At 46.8% G+C, this 24,641-nt stretch overlaps 1 protein-coding gene and 1 long non-coding RNA gene across 2 annotated transcripts; both read right to left on the bottom strand.

Annotated features, from left to right (window-relative positions):
* Positions 1-309: 309 nt before the first annotated feature.
* On the bottom strand, positions 310-21,574 carry COTL1 (coactosin like F-actin binding protein 1). The gene is made up of 4 exons (XM_027466911.3): positions 21,259-21,574; positions 20,792-20,874; positions 11,340-11,497; positions 310-1,652 (listed from the first exon to the last, which is right to left on the bottom strand). Exons 1-4 carry the CDS (start codon positions 21,333-21,335, stop codon positions 1,542-1,544), a joined length of 429 nt encoding a protein of 142 aa, XP_027322712.1. The 5' UTR covers positions 21,336-21,574; the 3' UTR covers positions 310-1,541.
* A 1,135-nt stretch (positions 21,575-22,709) lies between these two features.
* LOC140003530 (uncharacterized) lies at positions 22,710-24,623 on the bottom strand. The gene is made up of 2 exons (XR_011812355.1): positions 23,344-24,623; positions 22,710-23,056 (listed from the first exon to the last, which is right to left on the bottom strand). It is a non-coding gene; the product is annotated as an uncharacterized lncRNA (long non-coding RNA).
* Positions 24,624-24,641: the final 18 nt, after the last annotated feature.

Here is a 24,641-nt window from a genome sequence, read left to right as displayed (position 1 = left end):
TGTGGGTGTGAAATTCTCTTTGACCTAATTGCAATTCCCACTTGGATTTTTGGTGCTCGAAATTTAGAGGTAGAGGTGCTGAACAAAAAGTGTGTCGGATGCACCGTGGTCACCTCTGCCTGTCAGAGCAGAGACGAGCAGACAAGGGCTGCAGGCAGCAAGATCATTTTACATTTAAGCCAGTGTTTAATTCTCCTAATAGCACCAAGATTGCAAGAGCTCAGAGCCTTACACCGAGGATTAACAGCCCTCCTAAATATAGCCTTGTTGTTGCAGGGAAGGTAAAAGAACAACAGAGTCTCTGAGAACTGTTCTTGAAAAACATTTATTTCTGTAATGGGTTTATAGCGCTGACTTCCAAGCCTCAGTACAACACAGTTTTCCCCCTATGCCTAGTTCAGGGGACAATTACCTTTGATGGAATAAAAGAAGCCCCCCAAACAACCAGTTTGGTACCGAACAAACTGTGCCCAGGTTCTCTCTGAGCCTCTGCTGTTGAATTTTCATCCCGAATGGGACAGAGCTGCTCTGCTCCATCCCTCAGTCACAGCTGCAAGGTGGTTCACTACCTGAAGGCCCCAAATAACGAAGATGTTGTGTTTTAACTGCAAAAATGGGGGTCATGGGCAGAGAAGGCTGCTAGGATTCAGCTGCTGCTATTCTTGCAGACATTTAAAAAGGAAATCTATGCGTTTCAGTTTCACCTCCTGAGCCCCAGCATTAGGAAAGTCAAATACAAACCCAGAGACCGATGTACACAAAATAGTGAACAAATGTCCAGACATTTCTAAGCCCCTCAGTTTACTGTGCCGTGACACCTCCAAAAAAACAACAAAACCCTCACATTCAGATCATGTTGGATCTTATTTTAAAAAGAGAGGGGTAGAGATGTAGCACATAGCATAGCAACTGTCAAGCAATGTTTAAGGCAATTTTATTCCCATTTATTAAGAGACGATTTTTGTTTGTTTGTTCACTTTGTGTTTTAAGCTGCTAGATAGCATCTGAGCTGGACATTTAAGCTTAGACAATTTAATCAAAGTTGGAGTGCACTCAAGTCGATCTGAGCCTAGATCAGCAAAAAATATTCTTCCCCAAAATATCAGTGAGAACAAATTAAAACAAAAAGAAAATAATGGATGTTCACAACTTCCCCAAAACTTTCTCCCCTCAGAGACCAGGTTGAGCCCAGCTAAACACACACACACATGCATGCAGACGAAGAAGGACACAATGGCAAGCTGCTACGAACACAGTGCTGAATATGGACCAAAGCAGAGTGAAACCTAAATTCCACAGATGCGAGAACATGGACAGAGTTATGAGTAAAAAAAAATGGGGGGAAAATCAGAACCCCAGAGAGGGATGTTTCATGAGATGGAATGGAAAACAGAAGTCCGCTGTATGCAAAGAAAGGGAATTCTTAGGTGCACACACAGAAAGCTGGGGATTTCAGTTGCCTCATCTCTCAGTTGTGTTAGTTTGTTGTGCCTTCCCTCTCCCTTCGAGATCCAGGTGATGGTGCCAGGAGGTTCCTGCATTTACTCAGTCTGTGCATCGTAATTTGCCCCCCCTGCTTTCTTCAGCTCATTCTTGATGTAATCCTCATCCAGCTCTTTGTGGTCACTGATCACAAATTCTTTGGCAAAGTTCTGAAAGAGATAAAGAAAAAGACTGTTTAAAAAGAGGATAGTTGTCCAAGTACTCATAGAAAGAGGACTTATCCTGGAGAAATTTCATGTCCACTATTACAGTCACCATCTGCAAGGCCTAATCCTGCCCTATGCAACAGCAATTCCTAGTGATAAATGCCCAGTCTGGGTTATGTCAAGTTTCCTAAGTAGTATGGAAATTAAAAAGCTCAAAACTGTGGACTTTCTAGAAGCCACAGACCTTCAGTATGGTTGTGGGCAAGTCACAGATCCTGTTGGTGCCCCTGTCCTTTTTCAGAGCTCTTCTAAAAAAAGCCAGTGCTACAGTACACTACAGTAGTGTACCCCACAGGCTGGTGGGAGGATGCTTTGATTAAAGACAGAGCAAGACGCAGACAGTACCAAGAGCAAATACATCTACTTCAGCAGATTTACTGACCCTTCTTTTGAGCTATCTAATTCACATCATGGCCAAAACCACAATGCTGCACTAGACAGGCTTTGTTAATGGGCTTCAGAATGCTCTGTGGTCTAATGATCGAAGTGCCCTTTAAGGACACGTTTATCAGCACACTTGTGTACTGCAGGGCAGCGATCTAGCTCTTGGAATGCTCTTTGCAACTGATGTGAGCTGGGCAAGCCCTAGGCAGCATGCTGTAATGTGAGGCTGGGGACAGAGAAAACCTTTCTTGAAACAGATTGCTGTGAATGGGATCACGCAGAGCCTTTAGGGCACTTGTCACCCCAGTGTCACTGCGGTCAAGGGTTTGCTCCTTCATGTCCCTCCCGCCTCACAGCAAGGGTGCCATGCATGCGCGTGCACACTCATTTAAGCAAACATGCACATTTGCTTCTTGCTTTAGCATTTTCCTTCACTTCCTAACCACAACTGAAACCATTTCATGCGTCTTTCCCTTCCCCCCAGCACACAGCATGAAAAACACAAGCACCCATCGCACTCTACATGGCCAGGCACCAACAGCTGATGACAAAACAAAGGGAAATCCCTGCAGCCCTGCTGTAGCATCTCAGGGAAGCAGCAGCACTGGGCTCTCTGGGCAGGGAGAGCCCTATAAGGTGGCAGAGGCTGCCTGGCAGAAGGAGGTGATGTGCTGGGAGATGCCATCATCTTGTCTGGGTCTCCCCAGAGCTGGAACAGCCCCAGCACAAACGTGGAGCAGGGATTTCTAATTGGTTTCAGACTCGGAGCCATGGAGAGCTCTTTATTTGGCAGCGTCTCAAGGGTCTCGGTTTGGGATCACAGTTGGGTAAAGGAGGGGGTGGGGAAGGATTCAGCTTGAAAGAGCCTCAGCACCTCTTTCATGCGGTGGAAAAAATGGAAGGGGGAGCAAAACGGCTCCCTCCCCCCCGCCAGTCTCCCAGGCTGCAGCTGATCCTGTTTCACACTGTAGGAAATCCTCACTACTGAAGAGTTGCTCCGGGGGAGGAAAAAAAAAAAAAGCTTATAGCAGCCAGGAGGAGCCTTGTCTGCTCTGCTTTCATCCGTGTTTGGCTCTGCTGGGGTGAGGACAGACGTTACAGGCACTCCTCCATGTCATCGCAGAGCTCAGGGAAAATGGGAAAATGTTTCTCCAAAAAAAAAAACCATATATATATATATATATATATATATATATATATATATATATATATATAGGATATATATATAAATATATATATAAAGGATATATATATATATCCTTTTTTGAAATTGGAAATAGAGGCAAACCCCTGAAAACATCAAATTTGGTCATGCTCACAAGTCTGGAGCATGTGTCTTCCTTCCAGCTCTCCCGTGTGAGATCTTTGCAAAGCTCAGCTCTTGCTGGGACTGAACCAATGACTGCCACCTATGTGGTGCTCACCGAGGTATGGGGCCCCAGGATTTTTGAGCTAAGCCTTTTCAGTTTCTTCTCTAACAGGTTTAAGAAAACTTTCACAACGCAGGAAACACAGGTTATTTGGGACTAGGTGACTTCAGTGCTAGTTTCTGACTTGGGTCAGTGACAATTGGGTCAGGCCCATAAAGTCATTTCTGAGAGGGATTCCACAAAAAATGTGCGTATTTTATAAATGCAGGGAGGGTTTCCTTCAATGCCCAGTCTGCAGAATCAAGCTGCTTCTGAAATTAAAACTGCAAGTCCAGTCACGTATTAATAGAGGGGAACTAAATTACATGTGCCACAAAGTAATTACAATTACTCAAATGTCTTCTCAACTAGACAGCTACCCAGATGCTTCCTGGGTGATGATCTGGGGGCAGCAGCCACTATTTCATGTCAACACCCCCGAGTCACCTTGCGAAGTCTGAATAATTTCCCCCTCGCAGTTGGCCAGATGGGTTACGTTCCCAGCCACTGTAAATATCCTCTTAGCTGACCGGGCCACCCCTCGGCCAGATTCGTACCCTCAGCGAGCAATCTGGGTCACTGCCATAAATAACTCCAGTTTATTCCTTTCTGGTGGCAGGTGCTGTCGGGGACTTCTTTGGTTCTTTGCACTGTTTCTCACGCACCACGATGTTTCGTCAAGCCTGGCCCCAAGGACAGGAGGTGCTTCAGGTGAGTTTGCTGCCTGGGATTCCTGATTGCAGTATCCTGCTTGACCTTTCCTCAGCCATAGCTCCTTCATCGCTCTGAACCGTCCAAGCTCTCTGGGGTTGAGCTTTGTGAAGACTTCAGGGCACAAATCATAAGATGAAGGGAGGAATATAAGTGTTTTAGAGACAGTTGAAAGCATCTGCTGCCTCCTGTGCCATCAGAGCAGGAAGGCAGGAGAGACTGTGGCTCTCAGATCAGGGGATCAAACACTTGTGATCAACAGCAGCACTTTGCAGTCAAGGGCCATCTTACCCAGAGTTCACTCTTTTCTTGTCCCTGCTGAAACTGCCAGAATATAAAACTACTCCCAGCTGATTTAATGGGGTCTGATGTTAGCTAAACCAGGCAACGGTCCGTATTTGGCATGACTGTCATCTGCAATTATAAATAACTGATCGTAGTGAAATGGCTCCTGCAAAGCACCAGGCAAGATCGGTGCTTCAAGTGGCTAACAGCGATGCCAACAGGCATCCGACTTCAGTCAGATTTCTGCTCTACCATCAGATTTTACTTATGACTTTTCTTTTTGGGGTGGGGAAAGTCCCCAGTTCCTCTTCTCTCACACACAGCATTATCTAGTGCCTTTCAAGTGAATTGCAGAAGCCTTACAGCTGCCTAAGGCACGGTGCATAACTGATGCTTGAGCCCTTACTTTGCTGACAAGCATCTTCATTTTACCTCCTCCACTTCCTTTTCTATTCTCCTCCCCCAACCCCCAAGCTTTTTACAACCACTGCAAGCCCTGCAAGTGAATTCTGCCCTTTGTATTCATACCAGAGCCACCAGCAGCCTACAGATAACAAAAACAATGATGCCATTTATCACTCCCATTTATCACACAACAGTAACTGGAGTCTTTGCTTTGCCTCTTCAGTCATTGAATGCGACGTAAAAAGTAAGGTTTACACATGGCTCTTCAATACACCTATCTAGCACACGCTTCACCCTGTGCCTGAGTAGAAAAGGGTCATAACTTTGTGATCCAGCCCTCTGTGTCAGCCCCCATCTGACACTATGGAGACAAAGGGCTCCAACCATGCAGGACAGGTCACAAAAACAGAGCCCGCATCTCTCCCTGGGAGGCATGAAATTTGTGCAGCCTTTCTCTTCCAGACAAGTTTATGGAGGAAAAGAAAAGGGTGGAGTAGATTTTCTGCCTATTCCAGGCTCTGAATGTTTAGCATATGGGGCCATAAAATTTCCCTAAGCTGGCCAAGGGAAAATCTGCCTGGTGCAGATACTGTACCAAAAAGGTCTACAGAGGCCCTTATAAATCCCAGCATGTGCAGGCCTCAAGCCAGAAGGAAAATCCTTATATCGTCTACAAGCACATGGGTTCTTAGCAGCTAGGGATGGGGCCAGGCAGTCGAGCAGCTTCTTGCTGTTTTTATTTATACTAGGCCTTGCAAGGGCCTCCACTGGTGTTCAAACAGATCCACTGTGCTTTTGGTCCCTACTCCCATCCACTGCAGACGAGATGACATCTCCCATTTTTCTTTTCCAGCATGATGTGAGTCCTAGAGCTGGGGCCACAGGGAAGAAAGGACACGTGCTCTGGCTGCAGCAAAGCTATGTACTAGCAGGGCTTCCCTAAGTGCAAGGAGAGCTCTAAAGTGACAAGTGCCTGCAGCAATACAGCACCACTGCCCTGTACTCTGGCTGCACCTAAACTGAGATCAGCTGGCAGAGTCTAAGTAAAACTCCTCTTTCCCACTAAACTCCCTGCCAATTTTTACACGCACCAGTTCCAGCCACTGGGAGAAGCCAGCCCTAACCTCTGGCAAACATATCTCACAGGAATGGGAACTGCATTTCAGCTGATCTGCAAATTCTTCCTATCTTGATGCATCCCACTGGGAAAGTCACAGGGCTGTGTTTCAGATGTGGGGTGATGGGAGGCTGCTTATCCTGGCCGAAAGATATGACTTATAAAGTTACCGCCCTCGCTAGAAAAGGAATAGGAGTTCTTAAATCAATATCCATTTGGTATGGTCATTACAGTAAACCAGAATAGGAAAAACTGTCAAAAAGTACAATTGTGTTTGCCTTCCCAGCAGAATCTCACTCCCTGTCCTGAGAAAAGCTGTCTTGAAGCCAGTATAGCCAGTAACACATGAGTTTGATTTTCTGACTGCTTCTGACAAATCTATGAAACCTCTTTCTGTTTGGGCCATTGTACTAACATGAGAAAATCAGTGTACATACATGGAGTTACATATGTTGTATCTGCCCCAAGACCAGGGACAGTAATCCCATAAATTGGTCCTTATGAAGGAGCAGCACCAGTGCAGTGTGGAATCCAAGGGGAAAGAGAAAGATCAACAAAAAAATCTGACCATGAGCTCCAAAGCACGAACTCAGTAAACTTGTTGACATCACTAAAGTCAGGCAAATTCCTCACCAAAAATAATAATGAATAAAATGCCACAAATATTTGCCTACAGTAACGGAGCTGTTTTACCCTGAATAAGATTTGGCAAATAATAGAGCACATGATTTTGTGGGGGCAGGAGTGCTGAAGAAAACAGAGAAGAGCCAAAATTCATGGAAAATAAGACAAATGGGCAAGGGTTGGTTAGTTCCTTTGCTGAGACAGCTCTGCAGGGGAATTCAGTCCATCAAGAACTGAATTCCTCTACACAGCCTAATGAGGGGTTAAAGTCTCCTGGTAGGAAATGCTGTCATGAAGGAAACAAGTTCTCAGATGGGAAGCAGCAATCGGAGGGAAACAAAGTCCTGCTTTCAGTTCTTCAGCATTTACATCAACAACAGACCCTGGTAGCACTGATTGCCTCCCCCTGGGAGTGCCTGCGTTTGTCCTTCATCAAAGAAAAGCACCATAACCTCATCCTCCTGCCTCTCCTCAAAGCGAATGGGGCTGCTTAGTGTGAGGCCTGACTCTCCTGTACTTAAACCCCACAGCTGCCAGGTTGGACCTCGCAGGAATTTTTATGGCTGAATTGAACCTCACGCAACCGGCTGTTGATAACCACACTGAGCAGCTTACAACAGCCTTGGTTTCTGGGCTCCGGCTGACCTATCTGTGTCTCCTGGGTTTCTGGGATAAAGGAGGTCAAAACAACAGCCCTCAGAGCTGAGAGAGTCTCCTGGATAGATTTGTACTAATGCTGAATGAGCCACAACTTGTGCATATAAAGAAGGCAAAAGGCAGAGCCATGCTTACTGCCAGGGGCATAAAAGAGGAGTTTAAGACCAGCTTTGGATGATTTCTTTTACAGCCAAGTGAAAAATATGCCCAAAGCCTTTCTATTCAGCTGGTATCTACTGGCAGCTGCGTCGGGCCTTGGCATGACAGCAAGTGGCTCACAGAGATCAAATCACAGCTGTGCAGAGGGCACAAGGGCTGTGGGGTTGGCTGCACGTGTGGTTTACTGCAAGCCTCCACCAGCTCACCCCTGTGCGCAAGACAGGACCTGCTACTGCCAATGGCAAAACTGATGAAGCCTAAGTCATCCTTGACTTACGGTTTCATAAAATAAGTTCCTCAGCTGTAAGTGTAGACAATTTTAGATCTAGGTTTAGACTGTACCCCAGAAATGACCTCCGAAACATCTTAAACCATGGGCTGTAAAGCATGGGATGTTGTATGCTTCTGCTCCCAGCACTAGGCCTGTACTTGGCCTAGGCAGAAACTCAGTGGAGAAAAGATACTGCATCACCTTACTCCATGGTTCCGCTTACACAGGAAAGCCTCCACACATCAATACCTAGCAATACCCTTAAGAAGTTATAGATAAATACTTTTCTCCATCCTGCCCTTACTTTCAACCTGCTCTCAGCTGAACTGCTTGGGCCAAGTCTCGGGCTTGTCCCAAGACTTCCAGCTGAGGTGAAGAGGAAAGGATGGAAAATAAAAAGCTGTGAAAAAAGGTTGCTGAATGTTCCTTAAATGCAAAATGCATTTTTTTTCTCTGCATTCCAAAATAAATGCAGTAAATGAATAACCCACTTTCCAACAACATTAAAGAGGTAATAAGGATAGTCCCAAATAAGAAAGACCTGATTCTCAACTAGTACAGAACAGGGGAACTGTACCTGATGAGATGTGTCCCTATAATTTTACAGTCATTACAGCTAAAAATCAATTGTCCTTTCTTCCTGAGAGGTTTGCTGTCCCCCTCCTCCAATGACTAGCTGCATTGCTTCCCAGCCACCTCCCCATAGATTTCACAGCATTCCCCCTCCAAGGGATGAAGACAAAAGCAAGGGCAACCCAGTTCTTCTCCATGCTTTATAACATTTCATCCTTTTGTTCAAAAGCCCATAATCTACTCTTCAATAGTTAATATCCCTTACATTTTCCTTACGGCAGGTGCTTCTGGGGGAAAGTTAATAATCACCATGTGTGAACGCTCTGTATTGTACAGATGCAACATGGTGGGTTTTGCTTGCTAGGCAGTATTGAAGTGTCTCAGTGGAAGAACAATGTCTGTTGGCATTTGTTCAGGTTTCAGCAGAGCTCAACCGTAGCTCATCAATGCGTCTACAACGTATCAGAGAATATAAAGCAGATCTCCTCTCACACAGGAGCTTTGGTCTTGTATAGGGAGCCACAGTTGGCTTCTGCAAATATTACAAGATAGTGAGCATCCTTCAAGTTTCATGGAGGGCTTCTCAGTCTGAAGAACTGTTGTTCTATAATCCCAACCAATCTCTTCCATAGATCATGAAAATCAAAGTCATTACCACTGTATAAATAAGTTTCTTTGTACCACACTTCCTTTGAAAGACAGCCATGTTGCACAGAGTAAGTGCACCTACGGGTCATGCACATAGCTGAAACTGCAGAGAGCCAAATTGTGTGCAAAATCTAGTTTCTCTTCAAGATTTAAAAACAAACAAACACAAATCTTACTTTAGGGTACTGCTTATTCCAAAAGATGAACAAGCACTGAGTCAGACTGGTAGTTTATCATCACAGCAAACAAACTATTTTTCTTTGTATAACCCACATCTCAAATAATCCCTGTAAAAATCAGAAACAAGGATGACTGGAAATATACTTTGGAAGATGAAGGTCAAGTGAACTAGTAAGAGAGAAATAGCTCTGGGATAAATTCCCTCAACTAAACTGCAGGACTTTCCTGTCTTCCTTTATTTTGGCTACCTGTAAGGTCACATGCATTAGAAAAAAGACAGTAGTACTACTTTTATCCCACTCCACTGCAAGGGTTCCGTTGTTGCATGTATGGATAGCTATCTTAGTCACTATGTACTAGGATTACGTCATACATCCTTTTCCCCCTTTACATTGGTTTTAAACAGCCAGCCACTAACTTAATTTGCATGAAAAGACTGCCAAAGAAATACAAGTTACTATCTAGCCTCTCTTTGTCCACAGCATCTTGGCAATAGTACGTTTGTCCTACTATACATCTCTACAGTGATAAAAAGTGAATTAAAAATGTCTTCAAAGTAGAACTGGCTCTACCTGTGTCACAGGCTGATCTGTGGAGTTTCTGCATGGCTATCCAACAATATCCAAACAAGATATGCTATATTCTTTCATGGTCTTATAAGATGCTCACAAAGACATCTGTATAAATAGCCTTAATTTCTCTATAACGAAGAAACTTTCCTATGGAGAGGTCACTGTTGACCTTACATTCAGAAACACTTTAGAATGGGTTATAGACACGGTTGCTGAATAAGAGTGTACAACCACATATTGTTTTTATATTTTAGATTAATTGGAATATGAAAGCTTTTAAGTAACAGCCAGGAATGGTTAATGTTCCACCAGATTATTAACTTGCACAGGCTACTAATCAAACATGAAACAAGTGGAATTGCAAATAATATGTAGCAGACCTAAGAGACAGATCTTAGAACAGCAGTTGGGAATGCTATTCAGCTCCACAGGAATAAACTGTCTAAACATATTTTAAAAAATCTTGGTCTTAGTGACTCTTACATGAGTCATTCATTAGTACCCTATAATTTCATCCCCAGTTGCAATAACACAGTTTCATCTGCCTCACATGAACAGAGACTTGCTTTTCTGTCTCTCAGGTATCATCATGGGAGTCTCTGTTCAGAATGGCCCCCGCAGCATAGTTGCCATTTTGAAAGACTTTTGTTATATTCCTTATGCTTCTTACCTAAAATATCTTCTGTATCATACAAACTATCAGTGTGTGTGTGGGGGGAGGCCTTCATTCTCATCCTCCATATTGTCCTGTTGCAAGATTCCCAACACAGCAAAAGACCATTTCTCACGCATTGAAAAGCTGGCCCTAGGTTTCACCGGAAGAGCTAACCTTGTTCTAAAAACATCTCCAGAGTAAACATGTTAAACATTAGCATCTTCTCTGTCTTGTCAGCAATTCTTTGTACCCTTCCACAATTCGTGTCTCTCATGGCAGTTGTTTGTTTTCCCTTGCTTTGACCAAGCTTGGAGCCCAACAGAGCGAGGACAGCTCAGCAAGCCCTAGGAGGGCTCAGCAGAGTTAAATGACGTGCTTGGGACAGACAAATTCGGGGGAAGCTCTTCCAAGGTGTGCACTAAGCACATTTATCTTTTTTGCTGATACGCCCAAGGCCAAACAGAAGACCATTCAAATCTAGTTAGCTATTAAAAGCTGTTAGTTAATTGGTACTGATAAGGACTTCAGACTCCATTTGATTTTCTCCATGAATACATTGTGCAGAGACAAAAGGCATCGAGAGAAAAGTTCACACATGGGCGTGGATTTTTCTATTTAATTTTACCTGCTTAATTTAATAGTGCCTTGTTCCCTACCACTCAATGTTATATTATTCTCATATCAAGGAAGCAGATTGGAAACATCTTAATGATGACATGGAGCAGAGTTCATATTCTCTTCTCATGAAATAGTTAAGGAAACCTTAAGCTCAAAGGTGCTTCTTTATGTTTGAGTGCTCAAAAGGCAGATATTACGTCCTCCTAGTAAGAAGACAGGCACTAGGAAACTGTCTTCTTTTTAAAAGATTAACCACTAAGATGAGGAATGATCCAGTCCTTCTTCCTCTCTCACCTTCTACCGACATTCATAGAGCTAAAAGCAATGAGAATTGGTGTTTAGAAGCAGAAGGAAATGGTTACCTGTACTACTTCTTTGACCAGAGTCTTGTCGGTTCCAGTTTTGGCTCTCTGCAGGCCACTGACATCCTCTCCAATCCAAGTGATGAGGGCAAACTTGACTCGCTTGCTCATGGCATCGCCAGTGGTGAATCGGACAAAGCCAAACAATCGAACGTCATCTGGAGGGACAGAGCAATAGGGGTAAAGTGATTAACAACAGAAACATCCCTGCCACACCGTTTTCTGGGGTAAGACTGTTGCTCCCAAATTAAAGACCAAGTCAAGGCACTAATACTTCATTACGACAGCATTATTTTAGACTAACAGGGCAATACAGAGGCTCTGCTTAATTGTCCTTTACTGGCAAGGTACATGTTGCTAGTCTTAGGTCTTCATGAGGTGCTCTGAGGGACTGGGAGAATGCTGGTTCTGCCAGCAGGCCCATGCCACTCTAGTGCACTGCTAGAAAGTCTGGAAATGGCTCAAATACAATCAACAGGCAGTTCAGGAGCACAGAGCTAACCCCAGTTACACATTCAGCCCAGGATTAAGCCAAGTTACACATTCAGCCAGATTACCGATCTGCATTCAGGTCACTGGTCAAGGGAAGAAAGTGATTTCCCAGCCTTCCTCCTACTGGATAGCAGGTTTAGGATCACATTTTGTAAAATATACCCAGAAACTGGCCATGGTGCAGATCTGACCCTTTCCCACCTTCCCTTCAGCAATATTTCTTCCTCACTTGTAGCATGAGCTTACATGAAGGAGAGGAGGAGAGAAGAAGGAGTGAAAGGAAATCTGCAACTGTTCCCCCAGATGTGCTTTTCTACTCCTTCCTAAGCCCCATAGAGAAAGACCTTGGATTTTAAAACTGTTCTGATCTTAGCTTCAAAGCTGGTTTCTGCTATATCAGGCCAGACTAGGCTTATTTAGTCTGGCCATATGTGTAAAAACCTTGTAAACTCCTTGTCTCGGGGACTTTGTTCTTTCACTGCAGGGTGACTCATCATCCGAGGCAGTCGGACGCCTTCATGATCACTGGCACTTGGAAATTGTGTGATACCATCCTCTCATATCCCCAGCCCCGGTGGCAAGCAGGATGCTGGAGCCTTCAACCAGGATTGTGCAAAAACAGCAGAACAGATGGACAGTTGTGCAATAGTGGAATATACCTAATCATCTGTTATAGGCCGCTCAAGACCTTTTTAATGAAATGAGATGACTCAAAATAGAAGAGCAAGCTTGCTGATTGGAAAGAATCATGTTAATTTTGGTTATGCTTGTTGTGACCAGTTCAGCATGTTGCCTGGCTCCTCGCTGTCTTGACTACTGCTGGGTGAGAACACAGTCTCCAGGTGTAGCAATGTCTGCCAACATCCCTTGCCTTGGGTCCAGCCCCTGGAGCTACAGAGAATGAGGAAAAGCAGCTCTAAATTGTGGATCCCTAGAAAATATGCTGCTAGAAATCAATACCAAAAAAAAAAATAAAATAAAAAAGGCCAAAAATGAAATGTTCTTATGTTCTTTAAAAGCTCATATGTCTCTGAGATTCTTAAACACTGTGTTTTGCCAAGGTTTCAGTAAAGACAACTTCCTTTAATGAAAGATGTCAAGGTTTAATGTTTAAAAATAAACCAAACCACCTGTGTTCTTCCTATTTTGCTCTCTAGATATTTTTTGCTACTGACAGGGGACTACTGGGGAAAACTGAAAAATGTATGTAGGGGTCTGTAAGCCTGGAAGAATGTTTAAAACAAACTCCTCTAAAGATTTCAGATTTGAAAGAAAGAAAGAGATCTTATTCAAAAGATAAAAATCCACATGGATTTTCTGAAGGAGAATAAGAGCCAGGTGTATTGACAGCACAGGCAAACAAAACTTCTCGCTCGTACCCTATTACCGGCAAGTAGAAGAAACCCACGGTGAGACTCCCGTTCCTGACAGTAAATCCTCTTGCTAAGATTGATTAGAACAATAAATGAACCGACAGCCAGGAAATACCAAGGTGAAGAGAGACAGTAAATCCCCAAACGTTACTATTAACAGTTCTGTGGAAAAAAACCTTGCTTTCCCAGATCTGATGCTAAAGGAGGCCACGTTTTGCTAAGAATTGTACTGGGGTTCCTATGGGAACCCAGTGCTGGAAGGCACTTTAAGGTCATCAAGTCCTGGCCCCTACAATGCTGTAACTGTGTCACAGCCCTTTTCATGGACTGATCACCTTCCACCTTGACGATGTAGGGTCTTGATCCCTGCTCCTTCTTCCAAAGACTATCACAAATTCTGAGGGCTGCTTTGAAGGATGCCCCTTTGTAGTAAACATAATGCAAAAATATAATGAATGTGAAGAATCCCAAGCTTTTCTGCAGTGTTTTCTCAAATCAACACATAAAGGAGTTTGAAAGGATTTATCTGCCAGCATGAACTTCACTTTGAGGTGAGCCCACAGATGGCTGGAAGCAGGTTTCTCTTCCCAGCAGAACCATTTGAGTGCTTTCCCGTCCTGCCTGAAAGCAGCCTGATCTACAGCAGCTCTGAGAGCCAAGCCCAGCAATTCCCATGGGCTTTTGCCCATTAGATCACCTAGTGCCCGGTGACTGAGCAACTCTTACCTCATCTTATGAAGTCCCACAAAGTTTAATGAGCAACTGAAGGTTAGATATGGGGCTGAGTCACCGTCTTTGGCAGAATCTACCTGGGGCAGGTCTACCTGGAGGGGTTTCAGAATGAGTCCAAAGCTTGCTCAGAGTGGTAGCAGAATCAAAACGCCAGTTCTTTTATACCGCCAGCTTTCCTCTTTCAAAGCTGATCAGCTCTGCCCTGCCACATCACCTCACTATGCTGCAAGTCCTTGATGCGATCAGTGCCAACTCTGCAGGAAACCCCAAGGCGTCAATATTCTTCCTTCTGCCCCCAACCCTTTCAGAAAGAAAACCCATCACTTACACTGGTTTGGGGAATTTGCTTGGCGTGGGGGGGTTGTCCAACAAATCATAGGGAGACAGCAGATTTCCTCTGCAAGAGGAAATCCTGCCTCGCTCTACACAACCAGCTTCCTTGTCACTAAGCCATGGGTTTCAGGGCAGAGAGAATCAATTAATAATATTAATAGAGCTGGGAAACAGCAGCTTTATTTGAGAAGATCTCACAAGTTACAAACAGCAGAAATTAACCTTAATTCCTACTAATATCACTATTCCCTTAAGTGTTGTAGAGCAAGGCAATAGGGCTATGCAAACAATGAAAAGTACAATGAATGCCTTAATGAACATCGCTTAGTATTTTTCTCCAAAGCTCTTACTTATCAGTAGGCAGGATTTCCCAAATATACTGATTAAGCTGCCCGTGGCTGTCAACAAAGCTTGATGCTGAGCTGCAGAGATTTCCTTGATGGAATTTCTTATTTTTTTCATCCACTCAAACCCTTTGTTTCAGCTGTGCTAAAAAATTTCCCATCGGATTAAAATGCACTGACTCATCAGTAAAAGAAATTAGCTGCGAGAAAGAAACACACCATCAAATTTTCACGGTTCTTTGTCTTTGGGCTCTGAACAACCAAGCCAGAGACGTGCCAAGATAAGGCCACTGCTCTCAGCATCACCTGCCTGCTAAGTCAAGGTCAGATACAGCAAGGTAGCTCATAGCAAGGTCTGCTTTTGTGGTCTCCCCAGCACTGAATTACCGATAGCGTATGACAGCTTTCGTGAAGGATTTATTGTGTTTGTTTCAATTGTATTCATTTTAGATTCATTTGCCAGTTTTCCACCTCTTCAGTCACCCGTTCAGCCACGTGGCTAAAAGCACAGACAAAACCATCCCTACCTCTCAGCACGCTGTTATTTCCTTCTCTGATGCTGTAGGGAAGCCTGTGCACCTCTGATGATGCCCTGCACCATGCAGACATGTCATTAAGGCATCTAGGACAAAGATGTAACCTTTGACCACAGGACCGTAACCACGGGGGCTGTAGCTGGGGCAGTCACCCATCTCCCTCTCTGCCATTTCAGCGCAGAATTGACCCGATGAGTTGCTCCCACCAAAAATAATGAGAATACTCCCTAAAACCAACTCCCGTTCATTGCTAGGGACATCCCCAGCCCCAGCTGGCGGCCAGGAGCTGGCTGGCAGACACGTGCCATGCAGGCTCACGATGTGCAGAGAGCACAGGGAGGGCAGCATGGCAGGGACACGCTGCAGACAAAGCCAGTTTCAACTTCCCACAGCCACCACCGGCCCCAGGTCTTCCTTTAAATAGATATTAAGGGAAAGCAGGCAAGGCGAACATTAAGGAGGAAAAACAAACCCAGTAGGAGACTGACTTACAAAGCCCATTTTAGCAACTTAAGATGCTGCCAAGTACAGATAAGCACCTATCTCATTATATGGCCTTGCGCATTTTTACAAATCTTTCCTACAACCTAAGGTGCCAAAGTAATCTTGGTGATCTGTCTCTCAAGTCTTAGCTCCTAAATTTTATATACAGGTCTGGGTTTACTGGGCAATTTCCATGAGCCCCAAAGATCTTACATTTGTATTAGAAGCTCATTCTTTTCAGTTTTCTTCCCAATATTTTATGTCAAGTAGGAATGATTTTATAGGGTATTTATTTCAGACCAAAGATGTTCAGCTCTTCCTCATGCTGAATGCACTGGGTGTTTTTGGTCTGATCCTTGCAGACACATGAATAACTATCCCGTTTCATGCTGTCACTGCAATTATTTATCTGGACTGAGGCTTTCCCAATAGAAGGCTCATTATTTCTTTTGTCAGAGATGCGTTGAGAAACAACTGTTCACATGCAGCATGGGGAGGAAGCAGTCTTCCAGCCTCTCTGCTACGTCTTGACAGCACGTGCATGGAAAAATAAATAAATAAATAAATAAAAATAAAATGAACTACAGCCAGAGACAATGCAATGCTCTGCTGCTTTGTAATCTGGAAACTGAACCCAGCTGTCCAGTGCAGTCAGGTATTACGGATACACACGAAAGTTTAGGCGGATGTTTTTGACTGCTGAGTTACTCTGATATCTCAGTCGAATGTACTCTTCTCAGCAGCAGCATCACCAGCCCAATTATGAGACTTAGAAAACAACAACAAAACCCAAGAGCCTTGACATCCTTCCGTACAATAACCTTCAACTCTTATCTGTGTTTCTGGCTTCAAATCCACCAGCTCAGCTTTTTGCTTAAGAGCATGCTCACGGCATGTACCACCAAACACCAAATTAAAGCTACGCCTGGAGCCGGGCCATCCGCAGAGGCAAGAGCTGTAACCATGAAGTCAAATGGATCAAAAGCCTTGAATTAAGCCCTTGTTTAAGGCAGAGGTAATCTGCGCTGTTAAGCCCAACCAAAACAGTCCTTAGCCAGAAGACACAGGGGGTGTCTACTCTGTGTTTAATGACCCTGACACAGTTAAAATGTCCTCAACTTACGGTCTCCAGTCTCTCTGGGTCAGACAAAGGCCAGAGCAGTCACGCAGGGTGGTCATTACATGGGGCTGGAAGGGGAAGTGACATCGGCGGCCTCCTTCTAATCTCCTAACAAGGACTTCACTATGTCAGTGGTTTAAACCAACCTGATGACTTTGTTTTGGAATAGGCTGGAGAAGAGGTGTTCAAACATCTGGGATGGCCTTTGGAAGGCAGAGAAGAGTGCTGCCTGAGGGTATAGCAGTGCTGCAGCCTCCCAGCCCAAATATCTCTGTGCTGAGGCTGGGCACAGCCCTTGGCATGACACTGATGTGCCAAAGTCCAGGGTTCAGGCTGTGTTTGCAGCACAGGTATAGTCCCAGGACCCTGAACAGAAGGGCACTGAAAATGCTTCCCTTACCACACGCAGTCACAGTCTCCAAACAATGGAATAAGGAAGGGAGACTTTAATTACCCAGTTCCTTAAGCTCTTCTGCTCATACACAAAGCTGGCCAAAAAGATTAGGAAGAAAAAGCCCTGAGCCCAGGATGCGTGACGTGGTTCTGATGCATGACACACACCTGGGAATGGAGCAGGATGGGCAAGGAAACCTGCACAGGACAGACCAGGTATGGCAGCAGTTCCCAGCTCAGGGCATGCACCTTACTGCATCTCGCCCTGTCCTGTGCTCGTTGGGCTGCAGCCCATGGAGCCTTGCTGCAGGTTCACAGAGTTGGCTTCTAACGTGGTCTTTTCAAACTGCTACTTCCATTAAAAGAAGCAATTTTAGGTAATTTCTTACTTCACCCTTTGTCCTCAACCACTTTTGCTCCCTGAGAAGGTTTACAGAATTGGTAATGGGCTGGGCCACAGACTGCATGAAAAGGGTTATGTACGGGGGAAATCAAACTCAAAACACACCTCTGCTACCAACAGCCCCCTGCAGCCCGTCCCAGCCTCTGTCACTGCACAAGATGGATATCCACCACAGGCAAATGCCTTCCCAGCTGGTACAAAAGCCCTTCTTGGTCTCCGAGCCACAACAATTAGCACACGCTGACACCGCCTGCTCTGTAATTTAATGCCCCAGAGGGAAGCAATATGTACAGCACGCCAAAGGTGCTTTTAATAAGAATGCTTATTAGAGAAAGCAGGGGACACAGCTGTTTGCCACTCAGAACAGCCCCGAAATGGATGGTGCAGTGAGTGGAGCAGAGCAAGCCCTGGCTGAGGGGCTCGGTGCCGCTCTGCACGCTGAGGTTTTCCATTCCAGCTTGCGCTCTCACCTTCAACCACCAAATTATGCTCAGCTTCTACCAGAGGCAGCTGCAGCACACTGTGGCTTTCAGGGCAGTGTTTTTCACAAAACAGGAATTTGAAACAAGGAAGGAAGTTTATTCTGACGTCGTTTTTTTTTTTCTTTAACCTTTAATCACATTTTCTGAAGCTGTTTGCATTGATAGCAGCCCTTGTTCCCTCCAGCAAAATGTAGAAGGAGATGAGATAGGACCAGGAGGGAAGTGATGTAGCAATAGGGAGGAATAATATTTAGTAGCTCTTCCCATCTCTTCCTACTCCTTTTACTGACTCTGTTTCAGCAGAAATATTCCAAGCAGCTCTACTTCATTTGGCACCTTTCTTCCAGATGGGAAGCAAAGCTGCAACTGCTGGCATGAGCCTTGGGTTTTGACCATGGCTAGTGGTCCAAGTGAAGGGCAGCTGCACGGATGGAGGCACCAAAACTTGTGTCTCCTCCTTCCTCAACCACTGCCCTTAATTCGTGGGTGGGGTAAGATCCTTTCTGGCACTCAACCGGGAGCCTGATACCTGAATTTCCCTGCTCCTCCAAGCCTCAAGCAGCCGGGCTCCAGAGGAAGGTTTGGATATAACCTCTTGCCTCTGGTCTGCCAAGGAGCAGCCCGTGCCAGGTGCATGAGGAAAGAGAGAAAGGAAGAGAACCAAGCAGCTATGAGGGACTTGGCTCCACATCAAAGGCTAATAGGTTACTTCTACCCCACTGATGCCCCTTATTTAACTCTTCCCTTTCCACGCTTATGCCTCAAACATGCGGAATTTCCTTTTTTGCTGTAAAAATGCTTCAGTACTCAGGCCAGCTTGCCCCTCTGTTGATATAAAAAAAGTTTCCTTAAACTCTTGTCTGCTTTAATACCCTATTTTATTAGGGTTTGACACATGCAAGCATTGGCAAGAAAACAAAACTGGCCATATTCCAAAGTGCAATATGTGCCTTCAAATAGCTGTTAGACGCATCCTACCCAACCCAACCAGTGACTGCTCTCTGCTCCTTATCCACTCGACAGAAGTATTCCATCTGCTGCAGAAGGGACAGGAACTGTTCCTGAAGAGGGTACTGCTCCAGAACAAACATTAAATATCAGTTCAGACAGAATAAGAGATGTGCTCCTTAAAAACAAGGAGAAAAAGTAAACAGGGAAGGTTCCTCTGCAAGCCTCAGATGTCTGGACACAGTGGAGATGTTATCCCAGCCACAGAAAGAGACAGAGAACAGGGCACTGATGCTGAAGCTGTTGACCTCCTGGAAAAACTACTAACCCTCAAGATAATGTGGGCAGGAACTTCAGAAGTGCTGGTACCCAGGTTTCCCAGCGTGCTGGGTAATTGTTGTTTGCCTCAGGTTGCACATGGAGAAGAGATGGGTGGGAAGGAGTTTTTGGGGTACAGGTATCAGCACTTCTGACATCACCTCTAGGAGGATTACTTTCAGTTTTGAGGTCCCAAGAGCAGCTAGAATTGAGTAGCTGTCTTAATCCTGGCAAATGTCAATTTAACCCACTTTTAACCCAAATTAACCCACTGCAAATGTCAGAGCAGAGCAGCCTCAGCCCTTTTGATTTAGCGACTCCTTTCCAAAGACTACAACGTATTTCTCTCCTGTGATATTTATTGACTGCTCAGCCCAGCCCTGCCCTCATTAAGTTACTGGAAGTCCTCCTCTACACTTCGTAAAATAGAGCTGAACCCTAGCACTGGAAAGACCAACTGGGACAGGCACCAGCATCTCCACGGATGTGGGGCTCTGACTGCAGCGCCTCCGGGGCTCACCACACCTTGAGAAGGGAGAATTGCTCAACACACAGTTCCTTTACAGTGCAGACACATCACTCAAGAATTACAGATTAACCATAACACTTGGCTGTAGAATAGCTGGATGAGGGAGGCAGGCTTTGTCAGTTATAGGGCAGTACGAGTTACAAACGCTTTATACCTCATATCACTTTGCGATATCGTTAAGCAGCCGCCAAGACGGGGAGAACCACACAACCCCCCCCCAGAAGTTATTCTGCGAGAAATCAAAGCGCGCTTTTGTGTAAGACACATCAAAAGTCAAGATCGGATGATGTTAAATATTTGCCCGCTTATTTTCGTTCTCCCCAGGCTTTGTTTCTGCTGTTAATCAGCCACATCCGACAGTTAAACAATCAGCTGCCACGTTTAAGGCGAGGGCTGCAACTGGTGCGGTTGTGCAATGCACGGCGGCGATTGTTCCTGGGCTGTATTGTTCCAGCCAGCCTCTGCCTACCGGCTCTCACGTTTCACGTTCTTAAAAAATCTGAGCAACCTTCTGTCCGCGGTTACTTGAGCACGAGGAGCAGGGTTTACAGAAGGATTTTATTGCGGAATATTCTGTGCGGCTGCGTTTTTCCAGCCCCCGAAACGGAGCGTTTCGCTGCTCTCCAGTGAGAGGCTGTGCCTTCGAACTGCAGTGCCGAACAATGGGAGCCTTGCTAAGCCAGCCTCGGCTCTTGTTTATAGCTGGGAAGGAACGGCAAATTGTGGAAAGGGGGGAAAAAAAAAGCCTGGAGGACCTTAGGGCTAGGGGTGAGACAAAGGACTGCAAGGACTTGAGCAAGTTGCTCTCTGTGACAGCAGAAGACCCAGCCATGCAGGACAGGGCACGGGGCAGCAGCGGTGGCACAAATTGCAGTTTTCTCCCCCAAGTTTTCTCCTATCTTTTCCCCCTTTGCCCTGGGCAGCGAGGAATGCCACTCGTGTCAAAGGCAGCGAGAGGGAGCTTACCTGTGCACTTCCTTTTGAAGGTTTCATAGTCTACCCCTTGGTCTCCGGGGACGATCGTGGAGCCGTTGTACTTAAATGTCACCCTTTGGGAGAGGGGAAAGAGAAGGGGGGAAGGAGATATTTAAAAGTCAGGTTTTGGGGATAGGGAAAAGAGAAAGGGGGGATGGAGATATTTAGGAGAAGATGGGAAGGAGATGTTTAAAGTCAGCCTTTGGGGATGGGGAAAGGAGAAGAGGGAAGGAGATATTTAGGAGAAGGGGGAAGGAGATATTCAGAAGTCAGCCTTTGGAGATGGGCAAGGAGAAGAAATTTAAAGGCTGCCTCTATTATATTCCAAGGAAAAACCCTTTGGAAAAGGGAAGGGGAGGACGGGGTGGCCCGGGGGCAGGGGACGAGGAGCGGGGCAGCAGCGGGGCACCGCTGCCTTTGCGGGAGAGCCAGGGGGTGCCCGCGGCTGGGCCACCTACCAGTTCACCTCGGTGGCATCGTCCCGGACGAGGTTGTACGCCTCCCTGCACGCCTCCTTGTCGATTTTGGTGGCCATGGGGACGTCTTGGAAAAGGGGGAGGGAAGGGGGGGGTTGAGGGAAAGGGGGGTGGCGGGCGGGGAGGCGAGGAGCTTGGGGCCCTCCGCCGCCGCCTCTTGCTGCTGCAGCACCGCGCAGCCCCGCAGCGCTCCGCGCAGCGCCCGGTCCCGATCCCGGTCCTAAACCCGGTCCTAACCCCGGTCCCGGCCCCGGTTGCTGCTGCTGCTGCTGCTGCCGCCCCCGGCCCGCCCCCGCCCCGCCGCCGCCTGCCAATGGCTCGGCGGCCTCAGCCCGGCCTGCCCCCGCCAGCCCCGCCCGGGCTGCCCGGAGATTGGGGGGGGGACAGGGGGAAAAAGGGGGGTTTAGGGGGATGTGGGGGGTATGGGAGGAGGGTTTAGGGAGATGTGGAGGGGTATGGGGGGAGTGGGAAGTCGTGGGGGGGTATTGGGGGGGTGTGAGGGGGGCGTGGAGGGGGTGTGGGGGGTGTATGTGAGGGTATTGGGGGTGGGAGGGGGGCGTGGAGGGGATGTAGGGGGTGTAAGGGGGGGATGAGGGGATGTGGGAGGTCGTGGGGGGGTATGGGGGTGTGAGAGGGGCGTTTGGGGGGATGTGGAGGGGTGTGGGGGGCTGTGGGGGGGTGGGAGGTGTGTATGGGGATGTGAGGGGGTGTGTGGGTGTACAGGGGTGTGTGTGGGGTGATGGGGGGGCTCTGAGGGGGGTTATGGGGGTATAGGGGTGTGTTTTGGGGGGCTGAGCGCCTGCGTTGGGCTCGCCGCGGTGATGCGCGGTCCGGCCGCCGCTATTTTGGGGGCCGCCGTGCTTGGCCAGCCCCCGGCGGCAGGAGGAGGAGGAGGAGGAGAAGGAGGAAGAGGAGGGAGGAAGGAGAAGCTCGGTGCGGGATGAAGCCGGCGGGGGGCCAGTGGCGGCCCCGGGCACAGCGCGCTGCGGTGCCGCAGGCGGCCGGGGGCTGCCGGGGGCTGCCCGGGGGTCGGGGCCAGCAGGAGCCGGGCTGCTGGAGGCGGGGGGCATCGGCCGGGAGCCGGGGGCAGCTCCGTGTCTGTCTGTGTGTCTGTGCGGCCGGGTCCCTTTCGGATGGAGCGATCTCCCCCTGCCGGGCTCCGCTCCCAGCGCTGGGGACTTAAAAAAAGAATAAATGCACCCAGGCGGCGTCAGCCCGCTGCTGGGGGATGCTGAGCTCGAGGCAAAATGATGAGCTTTGTCTGCTAAGCCTGCGCCCACAGAAGCAGAGATGGGTCCTTGGCTTAGCAGAACGCAGCTTCACAGAGATGTCACCAGATTTTGTCGTGCCCACAGATTGGATTTACAAAACAAGTACCAGGGTACACCTTAGCAGGCTTCTACCAAAACCTGGCAGGCTGGATTTTTGCGATGTTAATAAAAAAATGCATCCCGTGGTTAAAAAAATATTGCTTTTATTTCAAAGTTTGCAATGCGATGTTATTTCACAGGAAGATGTTGAATGTATGGTTTGTACATGTAAAGTTTGTAGAGTTAGGAAACCTCATTACCACAGTTACTCCGTGCTTCCAGAGACCTTGGGGAACAAGATCACCGGTGTGTGTGTTAACTGTAAGATCCATCATTTACTGCCGCACAGCACGAAGCCCTAATCCTATGGATTGTGTAAGAAGCAGGCAGCCTCTTCCAGAGTCCCGAATGACGTAAGGCTTGCTGTAGCATCAGGGCCCGGAACAGGAGCTTATTGCTGCAGTGCCTCCCTGTGATCGAGATGAGGTCACAGGAACAGAGAAATATTCCTGAAGTCAGTACAAGTGTAGGACACAGCATCTGCGTGCATCACACAGTACCTTTGCAGACTGTAGACTCTAGATGATATTATAATCACACATTAATAGGTCTGAATTTCTATTGATTTTCTTTTGGAACTGTTTTTAGGAACACTCTTTCTTTTTTAAAAGCCTTAATGCTGACCATTATCTGCCTTTTTTTTTTTTTCATAGTCTGCATTTATCATCCTTTGGCACTACCTCACTGCTATTTATACCTGTAACAACTGCTGGTTGTCCTTGTCTCTTCTAACTCGTTCCTCAGCTCCTGATGTTTCCTAGGGGAGAGGTGGGTGACTGAAATGTCATTTCCCTTAGAAGGAGAAAAGCTCAACCTCTTTCAGGCCTCTGTGACCCAGTAGCCGCAATGTTCAAATTGCATTCATTAGGAACTTTGTGGTTCATGCTTTTAAGCGACATATTCAACCCCCAGAAACACATGCCTTCCTTGTGGGACCAAACCTCTTCTCTTTGCTTTTATGTCTCTGACACATTGTCATTGACTTAAAAGAAGCACATGGACTCCCTCAAGAAAATGCCTCCAGCTAGCATGAACTGCTGGATAGGTGCACTGATGTTCAGCTGAGCAAACAGGATGGCTTTGCTCAGCTGTGGTGCCCTGGGAGGTCTGATGTTCTCCTGTTCATTCAGGAAGAGGCAGCTATGAATTTACAGATCACAGTCCGCGTTATGGTTGACACCAAGGTAGCTTTTTTACTCAATCCAGGAGCTGAGGAACTTTATCCTGGGCCTCCATGGTTACGAGGGATACAGGAGAGACCAAAGCTACCCAAAACACATCTGTTCTTCAGAATTGATGATCCATTTGACTAGTAGAAATCCATCATCACCTCTGGTTTCTCTGGGATGGATGAAGAACCAACAGAGCTGGCTGGACACAACTGCCCCAGCTCTTGGAGCAGCCACCTGCAGCAGAAGGCTGGATGACGGCTCGGTAGCTAAAGGCGCTAACATCCAAGGCAACCCTAGCACACTGCTTGTTTAAAATGCCGCAGCCCTGTGCCGTACACATCCTCTACCAGTGGGATGTGGGAAGTGTGTCCATGCTGGGCTGTCCTAGGAGCATGTGGAGCTTTGATGTGCACACAACCTTGCCAGTTTCTGTTGTCTTGATGATAACCTCTGGAAGTTACCTTGAAATTAGCAAAGGGTTTGACTTGTAGCGTTGTAATGAAGAACTGCACCCAAATGGCAGTCTGGGGGGGTGTCTAAGAAGGGTCCACTTCTTACCCCTTCTGTGAGGAAGGAGTGCCCTGCCTGCCCTGCTGTTCACCAGTGCAATTTGTTAACTTTCCATCGCCCTGGGCCCTCCTTTGCGAGAAGCAGCCTTACAGCAGCACGCTGCCAGCCGCAGGCCGGGGACTTTTGCCATCAAATCATTTCAGCCCGGGTCAGACCTGATGTTCACCTGCCCCTCTTGTCACACACACACGCTGCGTACCTTAGCACCAGCTTCCAAAATAACGCTGCCAAGCGTCCTGCACCCTCTGTAACA

The sequence above is a fragment of the Anas platyrhynchos genome, chromosome 12, assembly GCF_047663525.1.
Source record: "Anas platyrhynchos isolate ZD024472 breed Pekin duck chromosome 12, IASCAAS_PekinDuck_T2T, whole genome shotgun sequence".
NCBI lineage: Eukaryota > Metazoa > Chordata > Aves > Anseriformes > Anatidae > Anas > Anas platyrhynchos.
The sequence above is the reverse complement of the archived record's forward strand: the minus strand, read 5'-3'. Positions and strand labels throughout refer to the sequence as shown.

Bases quoted from the DNA above. Each gene is read 5' to 3' on its own strand.
- COTL1 (XM_027466911.3), bottom strand. From the start codon at position 21,335: ATGGCCACCAAAATCGACAAGGAGGCGTGCAGGGAGGCGTACAACCTC. The intron at 20,875-21,258 runs GTAGGTGGCCCA...CCTCTCCCAAAG, and splicing joins GATGCCACCGAGGTGAACTG to GGTGACATTTAAGTACAACG. The intron at 1,653-11,339 runs GTAACCATTTCC...TATCTCTTTCAG, and splicing joins TGGTCAAAGAAGTAGTACAG to AACTTTGCCAAAGAATTTGT.